Source organism: Penaeus monodon, chromosome 38 (assembly GCF_015228065.2).
Source record: "Penaeus monodon isolate SGIC_2016 chromosome 38, NSTDA_Pmon_1, whole genome shotgun sequence".
Classification (NCBI taxonomy): Eukaryota; Metazoa; Arthropoda; class Malacostraca; order Decapoda; family Penaeidae; genus Penaeus; species Penaeus monodon.
In genome coordinates, this window is record NC_051423.1 from 20,206,000 (window position 1) to 20,233,499 (window position 27,500).

Here is a 27,500-nt window from a genome sequence, read left to right on the forward strand (position 1 = left end):
TTGAAGTGTGGTTCTCGATGTTCTGTTCTTGAAGTGTGGTTCTCGATGTTCTGTTCTCGAAGTGTGGTTCTCGGTGTTCTGTTCTCGAAGTGTGGTTCTCGATGTTCTGCTCTCGAAGTGTGGTTCTCGATGTTCTGTTCTCGAAGTGTGGTTCTCGGTGTTCTGTTCTCGAAGTATGGTTCTCGATGTTCTGTTCTCGAAGTGTGGTTCTCGATGTTCTGTTCTTGAAGTGTGGTTCTCGATGTTCTGTTCTCGAAGTGTGGTTCTCGATGTTCTGTTCTTGATGTGTGGTTCTCGATGTTCTGTTCTCGAAGTGTGGTTCTCGGTGTTCTGTTCTTGATGTGTGGTTCTCGGTGTTCTGTTCTCGAAGTGTGGTTCTCGGTGTTCTGTTCTTGAAGTGTGGTTCTCGATGTTCTGTTCTCGAAGTGTGGTTCTCGATGTTCTGTTCTTGATGTGTGGTTCTCGATGTTCTGTTCTTGATGTGTGGTTCTCGATGTTCTGTTCTCGAAGTGTGGTTCTCGATGTTCTGTTCTCGAAGTGTGGTTCTCGGTGTTCTGTTCTTGAAGTGTGGTTCTCGATGTTCTGTTCTCGAAGTGTGGTTCTCGGTGTTCTGTTCTCGATGTGTGGTTCTCGATGTTCTGTTCTTGATGTTCTGTTCTCGAAGTGTGGTTCTCGGTGTTCTGTTCTTGAAGTGTGGTTCTCGGTGTTCTGTTCTTGAAGTATGGTTCTCGGTGTTCTGTTCTCGAAGTGTGGTTCTCGGTGTTCTGTTCTTGATGTGTGGTTCTCGATGTTCTGTTCTTGAAGTGTGGTTCTCGATGTTCTGTTCTTGAAGTGTGGTTCTCGATGTTCTGTTCTCGAAGTGTGGTTCTCGATGTTCTGTTCTCGAAGTGTGGTTCTCGATTTTTTGTTCTAAGAAGTTCTGGTCTCAAAGTAGTTTAATCGAAGTTCTGTTCTTAAAGTACGGTTCTCGATTTTCCGTTCTCGAAGTTCTGTTCCTAAAATATTGTTTTCGCTGTTCTGTCCTCAAAAGTATTGTTCTCGAAGGTATTGTTCTCAAGGCGTTCTGAAAGCAGCGGTTCTAAAAATGACTCCTCTGGACGTACTGTTCTGATTCCGCTCCTCTGACATTACTCTTCTGAAAGTACAGTTCTGAAAGTGCTGCTCCGAAAGTACAGTTCTGAAAGTGCTGCTCCGAAAGTGCAGTTCTGAAAGTGCTGCTCGGAAAGTACAGTTCTGAAAGTGCTGCTCGGAAAGTACAGTTCTGAAAGTGCTGCTCCGAAAGTACAGTTCTGAAAGTGCTGTCTATTCACGGTGCAGGAAAGGTATAGACGTAGATTACGTCCCTGCCTTAATTGGGTAGGGAAAGGTAACGGGGGGTAGGAAGGGTGACTGATAAAGATAAGGATAGCAAGGGTAGAAAGGGTGACAAACAGGGGTAGGAGGGGTAACAGACAGGTGTAGAAAGGTAAACAGATTGGTGCGGGAAGTGTGACAGAGTTAGAAAGGGTGACAGACGGGGTGTAGAAAGGGTGATAGACTGGGTTAGGAAGGGTGACAGACGGGGCGTAGAAAGGGTGACAGACGGGGCGTAGAAAGGGTGACAGACGGGGCGTAGAAAGGAGGACGGACTGATGCGGGAAGTGTGACAAGGAAAGTTAGAAAGGATAACGGGCGTGTGTAGAAAGGATGACAGACAGCGTTAGAAAGGGTGACACAGAGATAAGAAGGCTGACAGGGGTAGAAAGGGTGACAGGGAAAAGGGAGGCGCCTTCCTGGTTGAAGGGACAGCAACATGACAGGGAAAGAGGCAGGGCGGTGGCAGGGAGAGGGTGACAGGGCGAGACGTAGACAAGGAAGGGAGATGTAGATACTGGGGAAAGGGAAAGGGAGGTAAATGAGGAGAGGAGAAGGTGAGGGAGGAAAGGAAGGAGAGGAAGGAGGGAAGGAGGACAGTAGAGAAGGAAGGATGGAAGGAAGGAGAAACGGAAGGAATGGGGAGAGGATGGGAAGAAGGGAGTGAAGGAAGGGAAGAGGAGAGTATGGAAGGGAAGGAAGGAAGGAAGGGAAGCGAAATTTCAGGAAGTAAGGAGCAAAGGGAGAAGAGAGACAGACAGACAGAAAGAGAGACAGAGAGAGAGAGAGAGAGAGAGAGAGAGAAACACAAGCACCCAAAGACAAAGAAGAAGAATGAGGAAAAAGAGAGAACAGGATAGAATGACATCAAAGAAGCAGCAGAAGATGATGGGGAGGATGATAGTAGGACAAAGACTGGTCTCGGGTTTCTCTCCATTCGCGCGTTTTGAAAGTGTTTTTTTTTTATTATTATTGTTTTATTAGCATTCATTACCGTGGTTTGTTATTATTATTGTTGTTGTTTTTCATTGTTATATTATTGTTACTATTTCACTATTATTTTTGTTATTGTTCTTGTTGTTTTTAGAAGATATTTTCATTGTTTACTATTACTATTATTTTTATTATTATTTTTATTAAAATTGTTATTATTATTATTATTATTTTATTATTATTATTATTATTATTATTATTATTATTATTATTATTATTATTATTATATCATCATCGCCATTTGACCAATATTATTTCACTTTCGTTTTATTAGTGATGATAGTAAGGTTTTTCTCTCAACTGTGCAAGGTTTTGGCGAGTCGAAAGTACATCTGGTTCTTTTTCCTCTTTCGCGGCGAGAATAAATGCGTTGTTTTTCTTTATTGTTCGGATTCTTATCGTTGTTATCTGCATTATGCTATCACTACTGTTTCTGTTAAAATTATTAGCCTTGTTAATTTTGTTATTATTATTATCATCATCATTATTATTAGTAGTAGTATTTTTATCATTATTATTATTTGTTATCATTTTGAGCTTTGGTTATCTGGTATTATCATTGTTGGTGTCATTTTTTATTATTACTATTGCTTTTACCGTTAGATTATTACTGTTACTGTCATTATTATTATTGTTTTTTATTATCAACAGATCATCATCATCATCTTATTATTATTGTCTTCGTCATCATCATCATCGTCATCGTCATCGTCATCATCATCACCATTATCATCATCATCATCATCATCACCATCACCATCACCATCATCATCATCATCACCTTCACCTTCACCATCATCATCATCATCATCATCACCTTCACCTTCACCATCATCATCATCATCAATCATTAATCATCGTTATTACTTTTATTATTATTATACGCTTTTTATTTAATACTTTTCAATTGTCAGTTTATGTTCTTTAATTCTTTAATCATTTTTTTTATCAGTTTATTTGTTTTTTCTTTAAAGAGTGGAAAATGAAAGGGGCTGCCAAAAAACGAAATATTATGAAAAAACATACAACTGTTTTAAGGAAATTCGATAGAATTTTTTTTATTGACCAAAAGAGTGTTTGTTTGCCTTTGTTTTCATCTTGGCGCTGCAGACGTACGTGTTTGTGTTTCTTCTCTAACTCTTTCTCTCTTTATCTTTCCTACTCTCTCTCTCTTCTCGTCTCTCTCTCGTCCTGCTCGTCCTCTACGTCTTCGCTCTCTCTCTCTCTACCATCTCTCCTTCTCTTCTCCCTCTCTTTCTCTTCCCTTTCTCTCCTCTCTCCTTTCTCCTTCTCTCTCTCTCTCTCCTTTCTCTCTCTCTCTCTCTTCTCTCCTCTCTCTCCTCTTCTCTCTCTCTCATCTCTCTCCTCTCTCTCTCTCATCTCTCTCTCTCCTCTCTCTCTCTCCTCTCTCTCTCTCTCTCCTCTCTCTCTCTCTCCCTCCCTCTCTCTCCCTCTCCCTCTCCCTCTCCCTCTCCCTCTCCCTCCCTCCCTCCCTCTCTCTCTCTCTCACACACACACATTATCACGGTTGCGACGGCCTCGGCGCCATCAGAGCGTCCACGTGGCCTCCCAGGCGGCCTCTTAGCAGGAGAGATGCGGTGGGGTGCTGGCAGGCTGTGCTGGGAGGCTCAGAGCTGTACATGAAGTGAAATGTGGGCGACATGGCAGTGGCTTCTGGGGACGGGTGGTGGGGGGGGGGAGAGAGAAGAGAGGGGGGAGAGGGGAGGGGAAGGTAGGAAGGAGAGGGGGGGGAAGGGAGAGGGGAGGGGGGAAAGTAGGAAGGAGACGGGGAGGGGGAGGAAGGGGAGGGGAAGGTAGGAAGGAGAGGGGGAAGAGAGGGAGGGGAGGAAGTAGAGGGCGAAAATTTTGGAAGGAGAAAGATGTGAAAGAGAGAAGGACAGAGAGAGAGAGAGAGAATATAAAGAGGAAAGAGAGAGAGAGAGAGATAGAGATAGAGAAAGAGAGAGAGAGAGAGAGCGAGAGCGAGAGCGAGAGCGAGAGCGAGAGAGAGAGAGAAACAAGAGACCGACAGACAGAAGCAAAGCTATCTGCACCGACATGTGTATGAGAGTAAGAGTGAGAGTGAGAGTGACTAATGCATATGTACCGTATGGGTATGCGTGTCGAAACAAATCAGGGAGATCTAGATGTGCTCTCGTTACGTTGATGCATATCATTACGCAAAACCGCAGCGTGTTGATGTGACTACATTCCGTGGAGGGTTTACACGCGCTTCTCAACGTCAGTCTCGCCATTTTGGGCTTAAGTCCGGTTGGTTTATTTTGCCGGGTTTGTGCGTTTGTTGTTGTTGTCTTTTTTTTGTTTCTTTGGTTTATTTTGCCGGGTTTGTGCGTTTGTTGTTGTTGTTCTTGTTTTTTTTTGTCTTTGGTTTATTTTGCCAGGGTCGTGTTTTTGTCGTTATTTCTTATTTATCCTGATTTTTTAAAATTAAAATCACGTAATTAAAACTATTGTGGATATATGTAGAGATGTATAGATATAGATATGTAGATAGATAGATAGCTAGATAGGAGGGATACACTGAATTTATATATTTTAGAATCGTATAACTAGAAAAAAAACATCATACCAAGTACATATTTCTGTACAGTGACGTCTTTTTAGAATATCTTAGGAAGAAAAAAATGCACTGCCATCTCAGTAGAACATCTTATTGGGAAACAAATCCCTTGACACCTTTTTCAAAATCATATTAGAAGAAAAAAAACTCACTGACATTTTTCTTGGAATCTTAAAAAACGGAAATTACTCATTTCATACGCAGATTTCGCTCTCAGAATCTTCCCATTTCGTCTGCAACGTCCCTCTCACTTTCAGGTAACCTTTCCTTCTTCATTGGGTAACGGAGGAGGAGTAACGCCTATAGGCCTACGGGTATTTAGGGGGGGAAAAAAAGATGGTGGAGGTGTTGCGTGTACTGCTTGGCCGATAACGCCACCCCGACGGGTAATGTTAAATGGGATTGTTGGAGAGAGAGAGAGAGAGAGAGAGAGAGAGAGAGAGAGAGAGAGAGAGAGAGAGAAGAGAGAGAGAAACAAAGGAAGAAAGAAAGAAAGAGAGAGTGAGAGAGACGAAATCAAGAAGAAGAAGAGAGAGAGAGAGAGAGAGAGAGAGAGAGAGAGAGAGAGAGAGAGAGAGAGAGAGAGAGAGAGAGAGAGAGAGAGAAAACAGGCGGACAGGCTGTATGTTTGTTCATGAATGCGTGATTGTGAATGAGTGTGGTTGGAGCTAATCGGTCGAGGCTCCCACCTGACCACTAAATGTCTGTCTCGTTATCAAACTCCGCTAATATCGACATTTATCCGATGACATGTTACGCGAAATTATGATTCCGGTGGTGATTCTAATGTCACTCGTCGCGAATTCTCATGTTGTGGGAATGTAATGTGTAGGCGACGACGCTCGCGAGCCAAGGACTGGAAACCGAAATAATACAGGTGAGTGAAGAACAAGTTTTCGCCAGATGCTTTGTGGGCAAAACCTGCATATAAAAGACACATGACCTATACCAGTGTCAGGTGACCAGCGCACTCGTCAGGTGACCTGTGCTTTTGTAAATGACCCTAAGCAGTGCCGTCGTATCGATGTTACACTGACGTGACGCTGCCATTTAGCCAGGTAGTTCTCGAATATTATAATTTTGTTGCTCTCGTAGTCCATTGGGGGGGGGGGGGGATCCGGTTATAATAGTATCAGACAGTTATCCAGATCCACCATGCAAATGATGCAGTTATCATGATCTCATGATCTCATGCATTTGCCGAAAATTAAGCAGGAAATCGCAAATCCTACGAGTCTGGTCTCGGATTCCATTTAAAAGACATATTCTTCGTAAACGGTTTTGATTTCCTTCTCCATAATAACAACAACAACAAAAAAAAACACGGGTAAATAAAATAAGAAAGGAATAGTAGAAATGAAAGAAATTTAATAAGGACGAAGGAAAGGCGACGTTTCGAGAGGGACTGAACTCTCCTCATCAGGCGGTAAGATCCATTTCGATTGTCACCTGATGAGGAAACTGGTCTGAGTTGTAACGTTGCGATATATTTCCTTGGTGTGAGTGTGTTGCCATGCAATCTGTATATTTTTTGGGTTTGTATTTTGTTCACATATAGGAAGGAGACCTAGATGGAGCGAGAGAGAGAGAGAGAGAGAGAGAGAGAGAGAGAAGAGAGAGAGAGAGAGAGAGAGAGACAAGAACGAATTGGAGAGATAGAATATGAAAGAGAGAGACGGAGACTGAGACAGAATCAGAATGATTGATGAGTGATAGAGATGAGGCGAAACAGAAATGAAAGAAAGAAAGAGAAAGAGAAAGAGAGAGAGAGGCGACCTCGGAAGTGATGCGTCCCCTGTGGCCTCGTCTCAGGCGGTGAAGCGGCGGCCGGTGGAAGGGGGGGGGGGCGGAGGCGTTTCCGAGAACAAGGTTTCTTATGGGGTGGGCTGATGACCGCTGCCCACCTCTACCCACCTTTGCCGATACTTAGCCACTTTTATTCCCCTTTGTTCTTCTCGATCTGCCTTTGTTCATCTTGGTTCACCTTTTGTCCACCTTGGCCTATCTCCCTCTTACCTTCTTCCCCTTCGGCACCTCTTCCTTGACTTTACTCACCTTTGCCCACCTTTGCTTACCTTTGTTTACCTTTACCCACCTTTATCCACCATTGCCCACCTTTCCTCACGTCTATCCACCACTTTGACCTCTGCGTCTGCTCACTTCCTTCCACTCTTGTCCACTTCAATCCACCTCGCCTCAGTCTTGTGCAAATCACCCCACCTCCAACCCACTTTAGCCCACCTCCAGCCCACTTTAGCCCACCTCCAACCCACTTTAGCCCACCTCCAACCCACTTCAGCCCACCTCCAACCCACCTCCAACCCACTTCAGCCCACCTCCAACCCACTTTAGCCCACCAGCCCACCGTGGTTCCTCTCCAACTCGGGAATGACCTTCACCTACTCTCGGTTGTGTTTGATGAAAGGTCTTCGGTACAGAACCTCTGCCAAAATCATATACTTTCATGGTCAATGTGAGTCATCGTGTGTACTGTACGTGTGTATAAAAAAAATCCTTGTTATATGTATATATTCTTTATTTGTTTGTTTTGAGTCGTCCTGTTGTACAATAGTACGGGATTATTATTATTAGTAGTAGTTGTATTATTATTATTATTATTATTATTATTATTATTATTATTATTATTGGTGTTTCTAGTGCTAATCAGTTATTTTTAACATTATATCATTATCTTACGATTATTATACCATTTATTATTATTATTATTATTATTGTTATTACTGAATGATATATGCATCATATCCAGCATAAATGTCATTATTAATATTATTGTCATCTTTATTATTAACGTTATCATCATCATCATCATAAATATTCCGTTAATTTTCTTTTTCGGGTCAACAAAGTCCTAAAAACTTCTGGAAACGCTCGCAGCGACTCGTCAATCCCTAGATCAGCTGATTCGGGTGTAGGCCTATGCCGCCTGAATTGAAATGGATCGCACTTTGATGTTGTTGGTGGGCACTTTTCGCGGGTGCAAGTCATCGGGCATTGGTGTGGGTCATCTGCCTCTGATGTGGATCCCCTTATACTGGTGTAGGTTACCTAAGGATGATGTAGGTCACCTGGCAAAGGCATAAGGTCACCTGATAAAGATGTAGGTCACGTGGCAGAGGCATGAGTCACCTAACAAAGACGTAGGTCACGTGAGAAAGGCTTAGGTCACGTGACAAAGGCTTAGATCATGTGACAAAGGCTTAGGTCACCTGTCAAAGACGTAGGTCACGTGACAAAGGCTGAGGCCACCTGTCAAATGGCCTACGTCACTAGAGGCTGGCGTAACCTACAACCCCGGGCAGAAGTCGCGTCTCTGGTGAGGCTGCGAAATCTCCCTAACCTGCACAAAAAGGGGCTGCATTACTTAAGACTTCGAGGCGTAATTCAAAGGGTATTTGGCAGGAGTTTTGGCCGGAAATGCCCATAACAGACGTGCTGACCGATAGACAGACGGATAGTAACTCAGTGATCAGTTAAACAGACAGACTGACAAGCAAGTGGACAGGCAGACGGATAGGCAGGCAGACGGATAGGCAGGCAGACGGATAGGCAGGCAGACGGATAGGCAGGCAGACGGACAGGCAGGCAGACGGACAGGCAGGCAGGCAGGCAGGCAGGCAGGCAGGCAGGCAGGCAGGCAGGCAGGCAGGCAGGCAGGCAGACACACAAGGAGACAGACAGACAGACAGACACACAGACAGACACACAGACAGACAGACAGGCAGACATTTCTCGAAATAGTATAATGCGAGTATTGTGAAAAGGAGTCAAAAGCAATGAAAAAGATATTTAAATTTAAAGTCATAAGAAATCGAAGTGAAAGCGAAAGGAGGGTAGACCAAGGGGAGTAGGGAGGAGATAGGAGGGAGGGAGGGAGGGAGGAGGGATGGAGGAAGGAGGAAGGAAGGGAGGGATGAGAAGAGAGGAGAAGGAAGGAATGATAGGAGACAGAGAGGAGACAGACAGATAGATAAAGACACATAAGGAAACAGAATCAGAAAATGAGAGACAACGAATAGGAAATGGCGAGAAACAAATAATAAAATCCGGATATAAAAACTAAGATAAAAAGGCGAAAAATAACAGCATAAAAAACGAGAAACACACACTCTGAAGAAACACGCGACCCCGAACGCTCAGGACGGAGAGAGAGGCTGAAGAGAATAAGGCAGATGGAAGACAGGTTTTCTGCTCCTCCTCCTCCCCCTCCTCCTCCTCCTCCTCCTCCTCCTCCTCTCTTCCTCTCTCTTTCCCCCCCTTTCCCCCCCTTTCCCCTCCCCCCCTCCCCCCCCCCCCCTCCCCCCCCCCCCTTTTTTTTTTTTCCCCGTTTTTTTTTTTTTGTTTTTGGGGTCCCCCCTTTTTTTTTCCTTTTTTTCCCCCCCCTTTCCTTTTTTTCCCCCCTTCCCCCCCTTTTTCCCCCTTCTCCTTTTCCCTCCTCCCTTCTTCTCCTTCCCCCCCCCTCCCCCCCCCTTTTTTCTCCTCTTCCCCTTCTCCTCCCCCCCTCCTCTTCCCTTCCCCCTTTCCCTCCCTTCCCTTTTCCCCTTTTTCCTTTTTTTTCTCTCCCTCTTTTCCCCCCCTTTTTTCCCTTCTTTCCCCCCTTTCCTCCTTCCCTTTTCTTCTTCCCCTCCTCTTTTCCCCCCTCTTTCTTTTCTTTTCTCTTCTTCCCCCCCCCTTTCCCCCCCTTCTCCCCTTCCTTCCCTTTTTCCCCCCTTCCCTTTCCCCCCTTTTTTCCCCCCTTTTTTCCCTTTTTTTTTTCCCTTTTTTTCCCCCCCGTCTCCCCTTTTTTTTTTCCCTTCCTTTATCCCTTTTTTTATTTTGGGGGTTTTTAAATTCCAAAAAAAAATTAATAAAAAATTTTTTCCTTACTTTTTCTTTTTTTGGTTTTTTTGATTTTTTTTTATTACTGATATTACCAAGACTGATATGGATATCCAGTATTGATGAAAATGTCCAAAGTTTGTTAAAAAAAAAAAAGGTTCGATATTGTTGACAATGGATTGGCGATCATGTTCAGCACTGATAAGAGCATCCAGAAATGATATTGATGTCCGAAGCTAATTGGCGATGATGTCCAAGATAAATGATAATGTTTAGTTTTCATTGGTATTAATTCGTCATCTCCCGCGACCCTGACCTCTGCGGCTTGCATGATTCTGCTTCGTGCATGACGCCATGGGGCCTGTCGCGTGCCCGTCTTCATCCTTAGTTCTCCTTATCTCTGCCCCCCCTTTCCCCCTTCCCCCTTTCCCCTTTCTCTATCTTTTTGGTTTGTTTCTTGTTCTTTGTTTTCCCCTCTGTCCTTCCTTTTGTCTTCTTCTCTGGTTTTTGTCTCTTTGTCTCGGTCTCTCTCTTCTCTTTTCCCCTTTCCCTTTTCTTTTTCTCTTTTCTTTTTCCTCAAAATCCCCTGGCAAACCCCACCCCAAAACTTGCCCTGACACTGTTTCCTTTCCCCACGACACTGTTCTGACCCCGGGCAGGGTTTCGCTTCTGACGTAAACATTTCCCCTGCGTCCCCCGGCAAGAAACTCTTTCCACGTCCCCCTTTTTTTCTGAGGGCCCGAAAATGCGTAAAAAAATCTACTAAAAAATCCCCCCTTAAAGCCCGCAAGTTTTTTTCTTACTCATTTATCTTTGCTTTCTTTACGGTATTGTAATTTTCTTTACTTTTAATTCTTGCTTGATTTTTCGCAGTTAAATTTTTGCGTTAATTTTTTTTTAAGGTGTTTACTATATTTTATGGTGTTTTCTCTTACTATATTTTAATGTCTTTATCCTGCTTTCTCTGAGCATTGGTTTACGAAAAACTTAAAGATTTCGAAAAATGAAAGTCACACATTGTAATTACGTTTGCGCTTTTTCCTTTTAAAATTTTTATCTTTGTTCATTGTGCGAAAAATTTTAGACCCTTGTGGGGTTGTGTGGTGTGTGTATGTATGTATGGGGTTTTAATGTGGGGTTTCGTGTGCGGGGGGTGTGGGCCGTGTGTGTGTGCATATGTGAGAGAAAAGGGAGGGAAAAGGGGAGGAAAAAGAGAAAAAGGGGGAGGGAGGGGAAGAGAGAGAAAGGGGGGGGGGGAAAAGGGAAAAGGGGGGGAAGGGGGAGAAGAGAGAATGTAGTAAAAGTGTGCATGTGTAGGGCTTTGTTTAAAACAGCTTTGGTTAGAATGTCCCCAAAAAGATCTTGAGGGCCATTTAAATTTTTCAAAATTTTTTTCACATTCTTGTTTTACTTTGATGCTGGAGATTGCAAAATGAAAGTGCTTGTACGTTACAGCTCTCGGAGATCATCGTTCATTTCCTTATCCTTGAACGAACTTGAACTCACCGGCTGTTCATGGCCCTTGTTCATCTCCGTTTCTCATTTCCCTTTTCTCCCGCCTCCCTGAAGGTCGGTCTTTTTACTTCTTGCTTTCTCCGTTTTGCTAAGTCTGACTCTCTCTCTCTCTCTCTCTCTCTCTCTCTCTCTCTCTCTCTCTCTCTCTCTCTCATCCTCTCCCCTCTCTCTCTCATCCTCTCTCTCTCTCTCTCTCCTCTCTCTCTCTCTCTCTCTCTCTCTCAGTGGTGTGTGTGCGTGTCTCTGTGTTTGATTCTCTCTTTTCTCTGTCTGTGTCTGTTTCTTTCTTTGTTTTGTTCTTTCTCTGCTTGCCTCTGATTCTCTCTGTCTCTAAGAATAACCATTTTAACAAATTGTAATCTCCCAGTTTTTCTCTTTCTCTTTCTCTTTCTTTGTGTTTTCCTTTCTATTTCTATTTCTTTGTGTTTTCCTTTCTCTTTCTCTCTCTCTCTCTTTCTCACTGCTCCTCTGTTCTCTCTTCTCTCACGCCCCTCTCTCCTTCCCTCCATTTGGATACTCAGATACATAAGATTACCAAACCTTAAGATCCTCAATCCCCCAACAGATCCAAAAATCCTGAAATCCTAAAATCCTCAAATCCTAAAATCCTAAAATAAAAAACAGCCATTGAAGCCTATTAGTCTCCGAACTCTAAGGTGCAAAAGGTATTGGGATTTTCGACCTTCCAGACGCCCAAACCTTTCATTCAGACCTATAGGCACTTCACGCCCTCGGGATTTTCGCATCTTCAGGCCTTCAGCTGAACAGTTACTAAAATCCTAAGACTTTCAGACTTCCAGTTCAACAGTTCCGAGTGCCTATCAGTCCTGCAGAGCCTATGGAGAAAAATCCTATGACCTTCACACTTTCGGACTTTCAGATTCGCTTTCAGACTTGAGGTAAGCTTTCCACGACGCTGCCCAAGTCTTGCCTTCACGCCCACGAGCGCCCTCATCTCATGTAACCTCCCCTCCCTATCCCTACGCCCGATTTGTAGGTAGGAGAGGGAGGGGGGGGGAGGGGGAGGGGGGGAGCGACCTTCGAAGGCGGTAGGCTGTTCCGAGAGAAATGATTTGAGAAATAGTTTGCGTTGAGTTATCCTCAGCATCCTCCCGAGGACAAGGTCATCTGGCGAAAGAGGGTGGGGGGAGGAGGGGAAGGGAGGGGAGGAGGAGGAGAGAAGGGAAGAGGAGGGGGAGGAGGGAAGGGAGGGGATGGGGGAGGGAAGGGGGGGTGAGGGGGAGGAGGGAAGGGAGGGGGAAGAGGAAAGGGAAAGGAAGAAGGTCTTTGAGGGGCTAGGAAGGGTAGGAGAAGGGAGAGAAAGCAGAGGGGGGAAAATGGACGAGAGGAAGAGAAAGATGGTCAATGAAGAAGCAGGAAGAATAGAAAGAAGAAAAAGAGAGAAAAAGAAAAGAGAAGGGAGAAGGGGAAGGACGGGATAAAGAAAAGGAGGAAGAGAAGAGAGAAGAGAGAGGGAGGGTAAGGACTTTCACCACCTGAAGGTTACGGAGCTGCGCCTGTCCTGGCTAGTGCACCGTGGCGATGGGCTCGGATGACTGTCCTGTCTCGGTTCCTACCACCTATTCCTACCGTTTTGAGGACGGAAGGATAGTACAGTCGCGGCTAGGCAATCTTGTCGCGCCGGCCGTGTTTCGAATTCCGTTTCGAACGCTTCGGTGATTGTCTCGTTTGCTTTTTTTGTTCTAAGTTTGCGGGAGTTTCGAAGCTTCATTCGTGACTCGACTTTTGTTATGGAATTATTATTTATTATGAAGTTATCATTGTTTTATTGTTTTAGGAATGATAATAAGTGAATAACTAAAAAGTAAATGGCTCTTAGTGTCCGGCGAATTATATTTCTTATGTGATTATGTGATTTTTTTAAAAATTATTATTATTATTATTGTTATTTATAAAGATATGAAGGGGATAAAATGTTCTGTTGGCGTTTATAGTGTATTTTTTATCTGTATGATTTATGTGTGTAGCTAAAATATATATATTAATTCAACGGCATTACTGAGCTCCAATTAATCGACTCTATCTTATTTTTACTTAAGCTTTCCTCTCTGTTTCATCGTTGCCATTAAAATCACCAACCGCAGATATCCGATATTGGCGCCAGGAAGACCTTTTACGTATCTTTAACCTATACCAGGATCCGGCGTGAATGCCACAAGGTCGAAAGTAGAATGAAACGAAAGATGAACTACCAAAAACAGCTCGTTCGGAAAGGTTGACGAGATCGCTGTCCAGTTGTGCGTTCACAGTGGGGATTTCGCGGCAACGCTCGCCCGAATATCACCACGTGTGCTAGCACCACTGTCTGTTTCTAATTCATCTGTTCTACTCCTGCTACTCCTGTACTTATAGTACTATTGCTACTACCACTACTACTACAACTACTTTCTCTCTCTCTCTCTCTTCTCTCTCTCTCTCTCTCTCTCTCTCTCTCTTCCCCCCCTCTCTCTCTCTCTCTCTCTCTCTCTCTCTCTCTCTCTCCAGACACTCAGGCTGAAGGTGGTCTTTCTGCAGAACCATAAAAAAGACGGCTGCGTGGCTCCTCTTGCCTCCATCCTCCGGGCTCAGGGGCTGTGATGTAAGAGGGATGGGTGTCTTTTTTTTCTTTTTGTTTTGTTTGTGTGTGTTTTATGTATATATATATGTATATATATGTGTATACACACACACGCACACACACACACACACACACACACACACACACACACACACACACACACACCACACACACCACCACACACACACCACACACACAATATATATATATATATATATATATATATATATATATATATATATATATATATATATATTATGTATATATATATTTTGATGATTTTATGTTTATATATAATATTATATATGTGGCTGTGTGCGTGTGCGGGGTGCGTTTTGCGTGGTGCGTGTGCGTGTGCGTGTGCGTGTGCGTGTGTGTGTGCGTGCGTGTGCACGTGCGTCCGCCTTTGAGTATAATTTGTAATTTTATTGTTATCACTATTGTTATTAAAATAATATTATTATTGTTATTGTTATTGTTGTTTCATTACCATTGTTGTCATTATTACACTTGTTGATATCGTCTTTATTATGACCGTTATTGTTGTTATTAATATTACTATCATTAGTATGAGTATTGGTATTGTTATTACTATTATTATTACAATTATTATTTACATGATCGCTATCATTATCATGATTATAATAATAATAATAATAATTATTATTATTATTATTACTATTATTAATAATATATTATTATTACTGTTATGATAATAATAGTAATTCTATTATTATTATCCCTCTCTTTTCTACTTCTTTCCTTCCTTCCTTTCCTTACGCCTCTCCTCTGTCCATCTCGCTTCTGTCTTTTTAATCTTACCCTCTTCTCTTGCCTCCTTTCTCTTCCTTATTCCTATTCCTTCTTCCTCCTCTCTTCCCCCTGCCTCCTCTTTCCTCACTGCTGCTGATCCTCTTCCTCTTTTCTTCCTCCTCTCTTCTCCTCCTCCTCCTTCCCCTTCCCCCTTCCCCTTCCCCTTCCCCTTCCTCCTCCTCTCTTCTCCTCCTCCTCCTTCCTCTTCTTCCTCTTTCTCTTCCTCCTTCTCTTTCTCCTCCCTTTCTCCCCGTATGATGACACGCCTTATGGTGATTGTTGGAGCCGCCTCCGCGTCATTTTTTCCGCCCTCTCGTTTCCCCCTCCTTGAATGTTCCTCGAAAAAAAAGAAAAGTGAATGGGAGAGAGGTGGGGTGTGAGTGTTGGTAGGTGGTGTGACGGAATGAATGTTGTATTTTGACGCGCGCACGTATACACGGAGCCGCAGAAAGGCAGAGACAGACACATAGAAAGTCACACGCATATACGCAGACACGCAAGTAGGCACGCGCGCACGCACGCAGGCACGCACACACACACGCACGCCACGCACCGCACGAAACTACGCATAGCACAGGCACGCACGCACGCACGTTCACGCACGCCACGCACCACACACACACACACAACACACACACACACACAACACACCACACACACACACACCCCCCACACACCAAAGTGTTAAAAAGACAGCTCATACAGACAAAGAGACAGAGTGACTTATCATTACTTTTTTCCACGATTATTATGATTTTGATTTTGATTTATTATTATGATTATTGTCTGTCTCTCGCGATTTGTTCATGCCAATTTTCAAATTCAAAAGTTTTTTGTTTGCTTTTTTTTTTTCTCTCTCTTTCGCAGGTTACGGGGGTCGTTCGGGTCTCGTTTCGTTCTGGTGATTATATCGAGAACGCTCATTTCGTCTTCCGGGTGTGCTCCGTGACGTAATTTTCAATATTCGCTTTTATTTATTTTATTCGGTTCACACGTTGCGATTTACGTCTTTCTGTCCGTTTTCTTCTTCTTTTCTTCTGCTGCTTCTTCTATTCTTCTCTTGATTTCTTCTTGTTATTTTATTTTATTTTTATTTCTTTTTTTTCTTTTTTCTTCTCTTCTTCTTTTCTTCTTCTCATCTCTTCCTCCCCCCCCCTCCCCGCTTTTCTCCCCCCTGCCCCGCTTTTCTTCTTCTTTTCCACTCTCTCTCTTTTCTCCCTTATCCATTTCCGCTTATTCTCCCTTTACCTCTTTCTCCTATTCCCTTCCCCCTTTTCCTCCCTTTCTCCTCTCTTCTCCTCTCTTCTCCTCTTCTGTTTATCCCCCCTGTATCTTTTCTCATCGCTTGCCCCCTATTCCCTTTACGTTCTTCATTATTCCCTTATAATCATTCTCCCCCCTTCGCCCCTACCCCTGTCTCCTTATCCTTTTCCTCTTTCGCTTTCTCCTTATCCCTTATCTCCTTCCCTCCTCCCTTATCACCCTTATCCGCTACCTCGTTTCTCCTCCTTATCGCTCCTTATCCCGTACTTCATTTTCTTTTCATCTTTTCGTCTTTTCATTTCCCCTCCTCTTTATCTCCTGCCTCTTTCCCCTTCTCCCTTATCCCCTGTCCTCATTTCCTTTCGTCTCCTATCCCTTTAACCCCCCTTTCTCCTCTCTTTTTCCCTCCTTTCCCCTGCCCTTTGTTTCCTCCCCTTCTCCTCCCCTCTCCCTTTCCTCCTCTGTTATCCTTCTTATTCTCTTTCATTTTCCCCCTTTTCCTTATCCTCTGCCTCACTTCTCCATCCCCTTCTCCTCCTTATCCCCTTTCCTTCTCCTCCTTTTTCCTTCCTCCTCCCTTCTCCCCTTTCCTTCCTCCTCCCCTTCTCCCCTTTCTTTCCTCCTCCCCTTCTCCCCTTTCCTTCCTCCTCCCCTATCCCCTTTCCAATCTCTTCCCCCTTATCTCCTTATTCCTTATCCCCTCATCCCTTCATTCCTTCATTCTCTTCATTCCCTTACTCCCCTTTCCCATCTTCTCGCCTTATCCTTCTCCCTTATCCTCCTCATACCACGTGGGGGCCAAGCGGAGATGGGGCGGAGATGTAGGAACGGACGTAGTAGGCCGCTGGTGAAGACTGATGGTGAGGTGGGTGGGTGGAAATGAGGGAGGGTGGGTGGATGGAGGTAGGGTGGGGGGAAGGGGGAGGGAGGGTGGGGGGAAGGATGGATGGAGGGTGGGGTGGAGGGCTGGAGGTGGGGGGAAGGAGGGGAGGGTTGGGAAGATGGCTTGCGGTTGGGTGGATGGCGTAGGGTGGGGGGAAGGAGGGAGGGTGGGTTGGGGATGGGGGTGGGGTGTGGTAGAATTAGGGAGTGTTGGTGATGAGGGAACGGTGGGGAAGGAAGTGGGAGGGTGGGGGATGGAGGGGAGGTGGGGGGTTATGGCGGTGGGTGGGGGGATGGAGGGAGGGTGGGGGGATGGAGGGAGGGTGGGGGGATGGAGGGAGGTTGGGGGTGGGGGGGTTTGGGTGGGGGGGGGGGGGAAGGGGGGGGGGAGGTGAAGGGGGTGGTTGGGGGGTGGGGAGGGAGTAGGTGGAGTGATGGCTGTGCGGGTGGGGGGAACAACATGAGGGAGGGGTGGATTGGGTAGGGTGGATGGCTGTATTTCTGCTCGTCGGTCTGCTCTGCCTGTCTTTTTTTTCTGTCCATCTTTCTCTCTATTTCTCTTTCTGACTCTCTACCTACCTACCTATCTATCTATCTATCTATCTATCTATCTTTTTATGCATCCAATTCTCTCTCTGTCCCTGCCCCCCCCCCTCCCCTCCCTTCCCTGTCCCCATCTCCCCCTCCTTCATTCCTCCCTTCCCTCACCCTCGTCCTCCCTCCTCGCGTGCCGTCCGCTTGGTCTTCGCAGGTGGGCTTCTGCCTTTGCTTTTATTTATTTATTTATTTATTTAATTATTGTCTCTAGTGTTTCTCTTTACTTTGCTTTCTATTGCTTCTGCTTTTATTTTTACTGCTCCTGCTTCTGTTTTTATGTCTACTGCTTCTGCTTTTACTGTCTCAGTATAATATGTGTGTGTGTTTGTGCACACACACTTTATATATACATATATATATATATATACACATATATAGGGGATATATATATAATTATATATATATATAGATATATATATATATATATATATATATATATATATATACATATATATGGTATATATATATATATATAATATATAATATATATATATAGATATATAGATATATATATATACATATATCTTCCCCCCCTTTTAACGTAGTTCATGTCTGAGCCGGCCGGGGTCACAGCATGATACTTAATTGTATGTTTTCATGTGATTGCTCTTGGAGTGAGTACGTGGTAGGGTCCCAGTTCCTTTCCACGAGAGTGCCCGGTGGTACCTCTTTTTAGTAATCATCTCATCTATTTTATCCGGGCTTGGACCAGCACTGACTTGGGATGGCTTGGCCACCAGTGGCTGGGTACAATCGAGATGAAGTTTCCTTGCCCAATGGTATTAAGAGAGACGAGAGAGAGGAGAGAGAGAGAGAGAGAGATAGAGAGAGAGAGAGAGAGAGAGGGTATGAAAGAGAGAGAGAGAGAGAGAGAAGAGAGAGAGTAGAGAGAGAGAGAGAGAGAGAGAGAGAGAGAATATGAAAGACTAGGAGAGAGAGAGAGAGAGAGAGAGAGAGAGAGAGAGAGAGAGAGAGAGAGAGAGAGAAGAGAGAGAGAGAGAGAGCAGAGAGAGAGAGTGGCATCCAGGATACCAGATGCGCGTCCTGTTCATGTTCCACGAGGGATTATTTTGCGTTATGTCATACCCCTACTTTTCTTTCTCCGTTTCTTTCTTTCTTGTTTCTTTCGCGGTCTTTTTTGCCTACCAACCACCCCACAACGCAAACCCGCATTCGTTTTCCTTTTCTTTTTTCATCTTTCTTTTTTTTCTTTTTCTCTCTTTTTCGTTTTGGTCTCTATTTACTCCTTTCTCTCCCTTTCTTTCTTTTATTTTCCTCATCCCTCTTATTCTCTCTTCGTCATTCTCCTTTCCTCTCTCTCTCTCTCTCTCTCTCTCTCTCTCACTCCTCTCTCTCTCTCATCCTCTCTCTCTCTCTCTCTCTCTCTCTCTCTCTCTCTCTCTCTCTCTCTCTCGTGTTTATACACTTCCTCTCCCTCTCTCTCCCTCTCTACTACCCTCTCTCCCTCTTTCCCTCCCTCTCTCCGACCCTCTCTCCCTCCTTCCCTCCCTCTCTCCCTCCTTCCCTCCCTCCCTCCCTCCCTCCCTCCCTCCCTCCCTCTCTCCCTCTCTCCCCCTCCCTCTCTTCCTCCTTCCCATAGTTACGTAACAGAAACAACCTACAAGAGACAATAAAAAACTACCCCGACTAGTTTTTTCTGTCTCCCTTTTCCGAAACGAAGCCGTTAAAGGAGCGTAAAAAAATGTTTGAGCCTTGTCATTCATTCAGGTTCCCTGTGGCGCTGAGAATGAATGGGGACACGCACGCACGCAAGCACGCAGACGCACGCGCGTATGCACGCACACACACATATATGAAATATACGTAAATGGGTATATATATATATATATATATAATATATATATATATATATATTATATAATATATATATATGTATATATATATCTAGCTGTAGATCTCTCTCTCTCTCTCTCTCTCTCTCTCTCTCTCTCTCTCCTCTCTTCTGTATATATAATATAATATAATATTATATTATATATATATATATATATATATATATCTATCCATTATATTTATACTATATTCTATATATATATATATATATAATCTATATATATACATTATTATAATATATTATATATATATATATATATAATATATATATATATATTATATCTATATATATTTATATATATACATATATAACATATCTATACCTATATATTATAATATATATATATATATCTATATATATATCTTCATCATATATAGATATATACAGCATATATCATACGATATAATATATCTATTATCTATCTTCTATATATATATTATATATATATAGAATATATATATATAATAATATCTATATATATATAATATATATAAAAGAGAAAAGTGACAGTGAGAGAGGAGACTTTATTTGACCTGAATTTTTAGTGCATGTCGATATAGATAATCCATATTTGGTCCATATGTGCCCTTCACACACAAATACACGCACCCATCCGAATCTCCCCCCCTCCCCCCCGTGAGCACCTGCATACAAGCGCATCACTCTTATTTTCACTCTTGCTCACTCGTTTACCCACTCGCTCACTTTCTCCCTACCGCTCTCTGTGCTCGTCCCTCTCTCGCGGCCGCTTTTTTTCTTTCTCTTCCTCTTTCTCTCTACTATATATATATATATATATATATATATATATATAGTATATAGATATATAGATAGATATATATACTATATATAGATATATTTATATATATATATATTTTATATCTATTTTTTTTTTTTTTAATGTACTGTATCGTATGTATTTATGTATCTTCTATCTATCTGTGTAATACTCTCTCACACACACACCACACACAAACACCACACACACACACACACAACACACAGCAACACACACCACACACACTACACACACACACCACTAGCACACACACATATATATATATAATATATGACCTATATATATATATTATATATATATATATATATCTCATTATCTATATAATATATCTATCTATACACGCCACACACACACACATATATATATATATTATAGATATAGATTATATATATATAGTTATATATTACATAATATTTACATACATACATACATACAATGCATGCATACACACACATCACACACACACACCACACACACACACACACACAACACACATATATATATCTATATATATATATATATATATATATATATATAATATATATATATTATATATATATATAATGTGTGTGTGGGGTGTGGTGTTAGGTAATATTATACTAGGATATATATATATGATTAATATATAGATATATATATATATATATATATATATATTATATATATATATATATATACATGATACACATATATATACATATATACACATATATACACACACAACACCACAACACCCACACACACACCACACAACACAGACACACACCACACAACACAACACACACACACACACACACATATATATAGTATCTTCTTCTTTAACGGTAGGTTCATTCTTGAGCCGTCGTGGTAACAGCATGATACTTAATTATCGTTTTTCATGTGTGATGCTCTTGGAGTGAGTACTGGTAGGGTCCCCAGTTCTTTTCCACGGAGAGTGCCGTGTACCCTTTTAGTTAAATCATTCTCTCTATTTAGTCCGGGCTTGGTACCAGCCTTGACTTGGCTGGCTTGCGACACCCAGTGGGGGGGTGGGGGGCCCTTAAAGGGGTAGCAATCAATGTGAAGTTCCTTGCCCAAGGGAACAACGCGGCGTCGGCGACTCGAACCTCGAATTTCAATTGCCGTCGTGACAGTCTTGGAGTGCCGACGCTACCAACATCTGCACGCGGCCTGACGATCATGGCTTCCCATGATTTTTTCTTAGCATTTAGAGCGGTGGTTTTTCCATTGCCTTTCCGCCCGGTGTTTTTATCGAGTCACAATCTCTATTTACCCGGACACTGATACTTAGGAGCTGGCTTGGCCACCCTGATGCCTAGGCAGGCAATCGAGGTGAAAGGTTCCTTGCACCAAGGAAACCACGCGGCGCCGGCCGGGTGACTCGAGACCCTCGACCATATTATATATAAAAATATTATATATATATATCTTATATATATTATGATATATATAATATGTAGTATATTATCCTAAGTTATTATATATAGATACTATATATTATATATATCTATTATATATATATTATATTATTTATATATATATATTTATATTTATATTTATATATATATACCTCCATATATTTATATATATATATATGTATATATATATATATATATATAAAGAATTATATATAATATTATATATATAATATATATATTATATATATTTCTTTCCCTCTTCCCCTTTCCACATGATGCATGGAAGTGATCACTACTTACTGCAGCGTCGAAATCCGTGTTTGCCTTCTGGGTCCCTTCTACTGTGGCGTCAAGGATTACGAATGCTGAGGCGTCGCCATGTAGAGGGAGGGAGGGAGAGAGGGGGAGAGAGACAAAGAGAGAGAGAGAGACAAAGAGAGAGAGACAGACAGAAACAGAGTGAGAGTGAGAGTGAGAGAGAAAGAGAAAGAATAAGAGAAAAAGAGAGACAGAGAGAGAAAAAGAGAGAGAGAGAGAGAAAAAGAGTAAAACGGAAGGAAAGGGGGGGGGGGAGGCAGAAAAGAAAGAAAGAAAAAGAAAGAAAAGGAGAAACGGAGAGAGAAAGCTTAGGAATGAACCAAAACCCACATTCCCCAACGCGATTCATGACCTTCGCAGTCCTCACCAGAAAGTAGTGCCCATCCGTAAACACATTGGAAATTACCCGGATCTCTTTCCCCTCCCCCCACCTTCCCCCTCCCCTCACCCTCTCCCCCCCCTTCCTCTGCCCATACCTCCCATACGTCCCCCCCATGTCTTCGTATCTCCCCCCCCCCATGTCTCCGTATCTCCCCCCCCATGTCTTCGTATCTCCCCCCCCATGTCTCCTGTATCTCCTCCCCCCCCTATGATCCCTGGACCTCCACCCATGCCCTCCGGACCTCCCCCCACGCCCCCCCCACGCCCCCGGTACGTTCACCCGCACCACCCATAACGCCCCATACCTCCCCCCCCCATGTCAAGGTCAACTAAAGACCCCCCGGCAAGGACTCGAGGCGCACAAACAGACAAACAAGGTCCTGCTTGATCAAGTGAGACGATCTCTCTTTTCCCATTTCGCTCAAGTTCACCCTACGAAAAATTCACCCTCCGCTAAGTTCAGATAAGTTCACCCTCCAACAAGATCTCCCAATTTTTCCTCCCCCCAAGTTCACTCAAGTTCTCTCAAAAAAAAAAAGTTCATCCCCCGTCAAGTTCATCCAAGTTCTCTCAAAAAAAAAAGTTCTTCCCCCGTCAAGTTCATCCAAGTTCTCTCTCAAAAAAAAAGTTCATCCCCCACCAAGTTTACCCAAGTTCACCCCCCCCCCCCAAGTTTACCCAAAGTTCACACACACCCCACCAAGTTCTCCCAAGTTCCTTCTCCCCCAAGTTTACCCAAGTTCACTCCCCCCCCAAGTTCACCCTCTGGTGGGCTCTTTGTCGTCAATGTTTCACCCTCAGCAGCTTAAGTGTAACAGCCTCAACGCACCGACGCACCGATACACTTCGCCGCCGCTTCACTTGTCCGGGGAAGCCACTTTCCATCTCGCTTCGTTTCCGGGGGCGGTGTTTGGGGGGGGAGGGGGAGTTGGTTTCTTTGTTTTCTTTGTTTTCTTTGTTTCAGGTGGTTGTTTCTCTTTCAGTTTCGTTTTTTTCTTTTCTTTTCTTTTCTTTTCTTTTCTTTTCTTTTATATGATTTTTTTTTGTGTTTCTCTCTCTCCGTCTCTCTCTCTCTCTCTCTCTCTCTCTCTCTCTCTCTCTCATTCCCTCCCCCCCCTCTCTCTCTCTCTCTCTCCCTCTCCCTCTCCCTCCCCCTCTCCCTCCCCCCCTCTCTCTCTCTCTCCCTCTCCCTCTCCCTCCCCCTCTCCCTCCCCCCCTCTCCACTCCCCCCCCCCCTCTCTCTCTCTCTCTCTCTCTCTCTCTCTCTCTCTCTCTCTCTCTCTCTCTCTCTCTCTTCTCATTCTTTTTCTCTCTGTCATTCTCTTTTTCCCTCCTTCCCCCCTCCCGTATACTATTTTTATTATACATAACATTGTGAATTCAAATAGACCTATGTTGGTTTTCTCCTTCATAATGATAAAAGCAGATTTATGATCAATTTGAATAAATAAATAGAGGAATATAATTAATTCAGACAATAATTAGTTTATTGGAGATGAGAAAGGAGAAGAAAAAATCCAGAAGAGACGAGAACTGTGATAGCATTATTTTCCCCCCATACCCCATCCCCACCCATCACATCGCGTAACCGTGCGAGAGAATTTTACAAGAAATTTACAAAGTCTAGCTTACTGTGGCTGGTGTAAGGAGACAGGCTGTTGTTGTTGTTGTTGTTGTTGTTGTTGTTGTTGTTGTTGCATTCCGTTGTTTGTGTCGTTTCGTTGTTATTGTCCTTGTTTCGTTTCTTTGTTATTGTTTCGTTGTTGCCATTACTGATGTTTTGTTGTTAGTTATTTTTTTTCCTTGTTTCGTTACTGTATCGTTGTTTTTTATTTATTTTCCTTCTTATTCTTCCTTCTTTCGTCTCGTTTTTCTCATGCCTTGTGAGTTTGTTCCTTCCCCCTGTTTCACTCCCTCACTTTCTCCTCCTCTCTTTCCCGTCATGCTTGCTCTTTCTGTTTCTACTTTCTCCGTTGCTCTCTCTCTCTCTCTCTCTCTCTCTCTCTCTCTCTCCTCTCTCTCTCTCTCTCTCTCTCTCTCTCTCTCTCTCTCTCTCTCTCTCTCTCTCTCTCTCTCTCTCTCTCTTCTCTTTCTCTTCTTCTGTGCGCGCACGCACACCACACACACACTACACACACACACACACACACACCCACACACCACACACACACCACACACACACACACACACACAGTATATATATGTATATATAATATATATATATATTATATATATTATCACACACACACACATACATACATACATACATACATACATACATACATACATACATACATACATACATACATACATACATACACATACATATACATTCACACATATATATATACTTATACACACACACAAACACACACACACACACACACACACACACACACAAAACACAACACACACACATACTACATATATATCATATATAATATATATAATATATATAATATATACTTATCTTTTAATATATTTATCTACGATCACCTGCATATTTACTCTATCTTTTAATATATTTATCTACCTACCTTTCCAACTGTGTTTCTCTATCCATCTATCAGTCAATCATCAATAAATCGATCTATCCATCTATCAATAAATTGATCTATCCATCCATCAATAAATCGATCTATCCATCTGTCCATCTAAGATGCACAAAGCGAACAAGCAAGACGGAAAATCGAAAAGAAAACGGGGGGAAATCAGGTAAAGAAAACGGCGGCGGACTCGTTCACTGGGATCCCGGACGAGGCGAAACATGAAACGATCTTTTTCTCTCTCTCTCTCTCTCTCATTTTTGTATTTTTCCCCGGTTTTCTTCTCGGGTTTTTTTGTTTGATTGATTGTTTGTTTGATTGGTCTTTCGATTTTTTTGGGGTTTGCTTGTTTTTTTTTTGTTGTTTTTTATTGTTTATTTTTTATTTCCTTTTTTTTTTCTTTTTTCTCTTTTCGTTTATTTCATTTTTCTCTCTTGTTTGTATTTATTCATCTTTTCAGCTTGTTTGTTTTGATTAATTTCTCTTTTTTTGTTAACTTTTCTTTCTCGTGTTATTGTATTTGTTATTAGATTTTTTTTAAGAGTACGTTTCTATGAGTTTTTTTTTATGTATTTGTTTCTTAACTTATTTTTGTAGTTATTTTGCGCAAAGCCTCTGCCTTTATTTCTCTCTCCCTCTCCTCTCTCCTCTCTCTCTCCCTCTCCCTCTCCTCTCTCCTTCCCTCAGTCTCCCTCCCTCCTTCCCTCTCTCTCTCTCTCTCTTTCCCTCCCTCCCTCCCTCCCTCCCTCCCTCCCTCCTTCCCTCTCCTCTCTCTCTCCCTCCCTCCCTCCCCCTCTTCTCTCCCTTCCTCCCTCCCCCCCCCCCAGGAACCTGAAGCCTCGTTTGCGGGATCCAAGCCATTAGCGAGTGACGTCATGCTCGAAACCGCACCAGGGATCTCGTTAAGCACTAAATGGCTAATTGCTCGTTAAGCTTATTAGCCACGCCCCTTTTTCTGAGATAATTAAGTGGGTGGGGGGGGTAGGTGAGGGGGAGGGGAAAGGTGGGGGAGGGGCAGGGGTGGGGTGGGGGAAGGAGGGGTAAGGGGTTTGTAATAAAGGCCGGTTTGGGTGGAATTAGGGTTGTGTTCGGCGGGTTTGGTTGTAATGGTTTGGGGTTTGGGCGTTATGGGGTTGATGTGTGGGTTGGTAATGGGCATTGGGGGGTGGTAAGGTATGGGGTTTTATGGGTTGGGGTGGTGGGGGGGTTTAATGGAGGGGGTGGGTTGGGTGGAGGTTTGGGTTTGGGGGTTTGGGGGTAGGTGGGGGGGGGTTACGGGGGGTTGGTGGGTGGGTTAGCAATGGGTAGGGTTGGTGGGTGGGTTGGTAATGGGTATTGGGTGGGTATGCAGGGTTGAGGGGGTAATATGATAACGGGCATAAGGTGTGTAAAAAAAGAGGAAGTGGCATAGTTGAGGTGGCACTGGATATTGAGGGAAGGGAGGGGGGGGGCGAAAAAGGGGATGGCACGGTTGATAGTGGTAGGTATAGGGTACGCGAGGGCGGGTATGGTTTCAGGTACTACTCTTGTGGGCTAAGGGGAAGGGGGGAGGAGGAGGAAGAAGAAGAAGAGGAGGAAGAGGAGGAGGAGGAGGAAGAAAAAGAAGAAGAAGAGGAAGAGGAGGAGGAGGAAGAAGAAGAAGAAGAAGAAAAAGAAGAAGAAGAAGAAGAAAAAGAAGAAGAAGAATGAGAAGGAGAAGGAGAAGAGGAGGAGGAGGAGGAGAAAGGGGAACAGGATGAGAGAGAAGAATAGAAGAAAGAGGAACGAGGGGTAGAAGGAAGAGGAGGAATAGTAGGAAGAGAAGGGGGAGGAGAAAAAAGGAGGAGGAAAAGGGGAAAAAAAGAAAAGGAAACCCGGGAGAGAGGGGCGAAAAAAAAAGGGGGGGGGATAAAGAAGAAAAAAACCCAGGGGAAGGAAGAAAAAGGGAGGGGAAAAAAGGGGAAAAAGAAGGGGAAGGGAAAGAAAAAGGAAAAAAGGAGAAGAAAAGAAAGAAAGGGCGAGACGGGGGAAGGGGGAAAGGGGAAGGGATAAGGGGGGAGGAGGGGAGGGAGGGGAAAAGGGGAAAAGGGAAGGGGGGAAGAAAGAAAAAAGGAGGGGGGGGGGAAAAGGGAAAGGAGGGGGGAAAGAAAAAAAAAAGGGGGGAAAAGGGGGAGGGGAAGAAAAAAGAGGGGAGAGGGAGAGAAGAAAGGGGGGGAGGGGAGGAAAAGGAAAGAGGGGGAAGGGGGAGAGAGGAGGGGGAAAGAGGAGAGAGAGAGAGAGAGAGAGGAGAGAGGGAGAAGAGAAGAGAGAGAGAGAGAGAGAGAGAGAAAAGGGGGGAAAGAGAGAAAGAGAAAGAAGGGGAGGAGAAGGGAGAGAAAAGGGGAGAGAGGGGAAAGGAAGAGAGAAGGGGAAGAGAGGAAGGGGAGAAAAACAGAGAAAGAGGAAGGAGAGAAAAGGAGAGGAGGGGGGAGAGGAGAGAGAGAGAGAGAAGAGAGAGGGGAGGAGAGAGAGAGAGAGGAGAAAGGGAGGGGGAGAAAGGAAGGGAAGGGGAGGGGAAGGGAGAAGAGGGGAGGAGGTAGGGGGCGAGGCCGGACGTACCCAGCAACCGTCGCCTGAGCCTCGGGTGGAGAGAGCACCGCTGATCGAGATTTCGTTTAGACCTCCAGGAGCTGGCGAGGGGAAGGGGAACCCCCCGCTCCCCTCCTGCTGTTCTGCGCTCCTGCTGTTTTGCCGCCCCCTGCTGTTTCTGCTGCTGCTGCTGTTTCTGCCCCCTGCTGATTCTGCTGTGCT

At 43.7% G+C, this 27,500-nt stretch overlaps 1 protein-coding gene across 1 annotated transcript in view; it reads right to left on the reverse strand.

The window, feature by feature from the left end:
• Positions 1–4,009, reverse strand: part of LOC119596738 (trichohyalin-like) — a 41,987-nt gene extending 37,978 nt beyond the window's left edge. The window contains exons 1-3 of the mRNA XM_037946066.1: positions 3,873–4,009; positions 1,127–1,289; positions 1–909 (exon numbers count right to left, since the gene is read on the reverse strand). The exon at positions 1–909 is cut by the window's left edge and continues 1,032 nt beyond it. Coding sequence (XP_037801994.1) covers positions 1–909; positions 1,127–1,289; positions 3,873–4,009 — 1,209 coding nt within the window. The remainder of the gene's footprint in view (positions 910–1,126; positions 1,290–3,872) is intronic.
• Between the last annotated feature and the right edge of the window lie 23,491 nt (positions 4,010–27,500).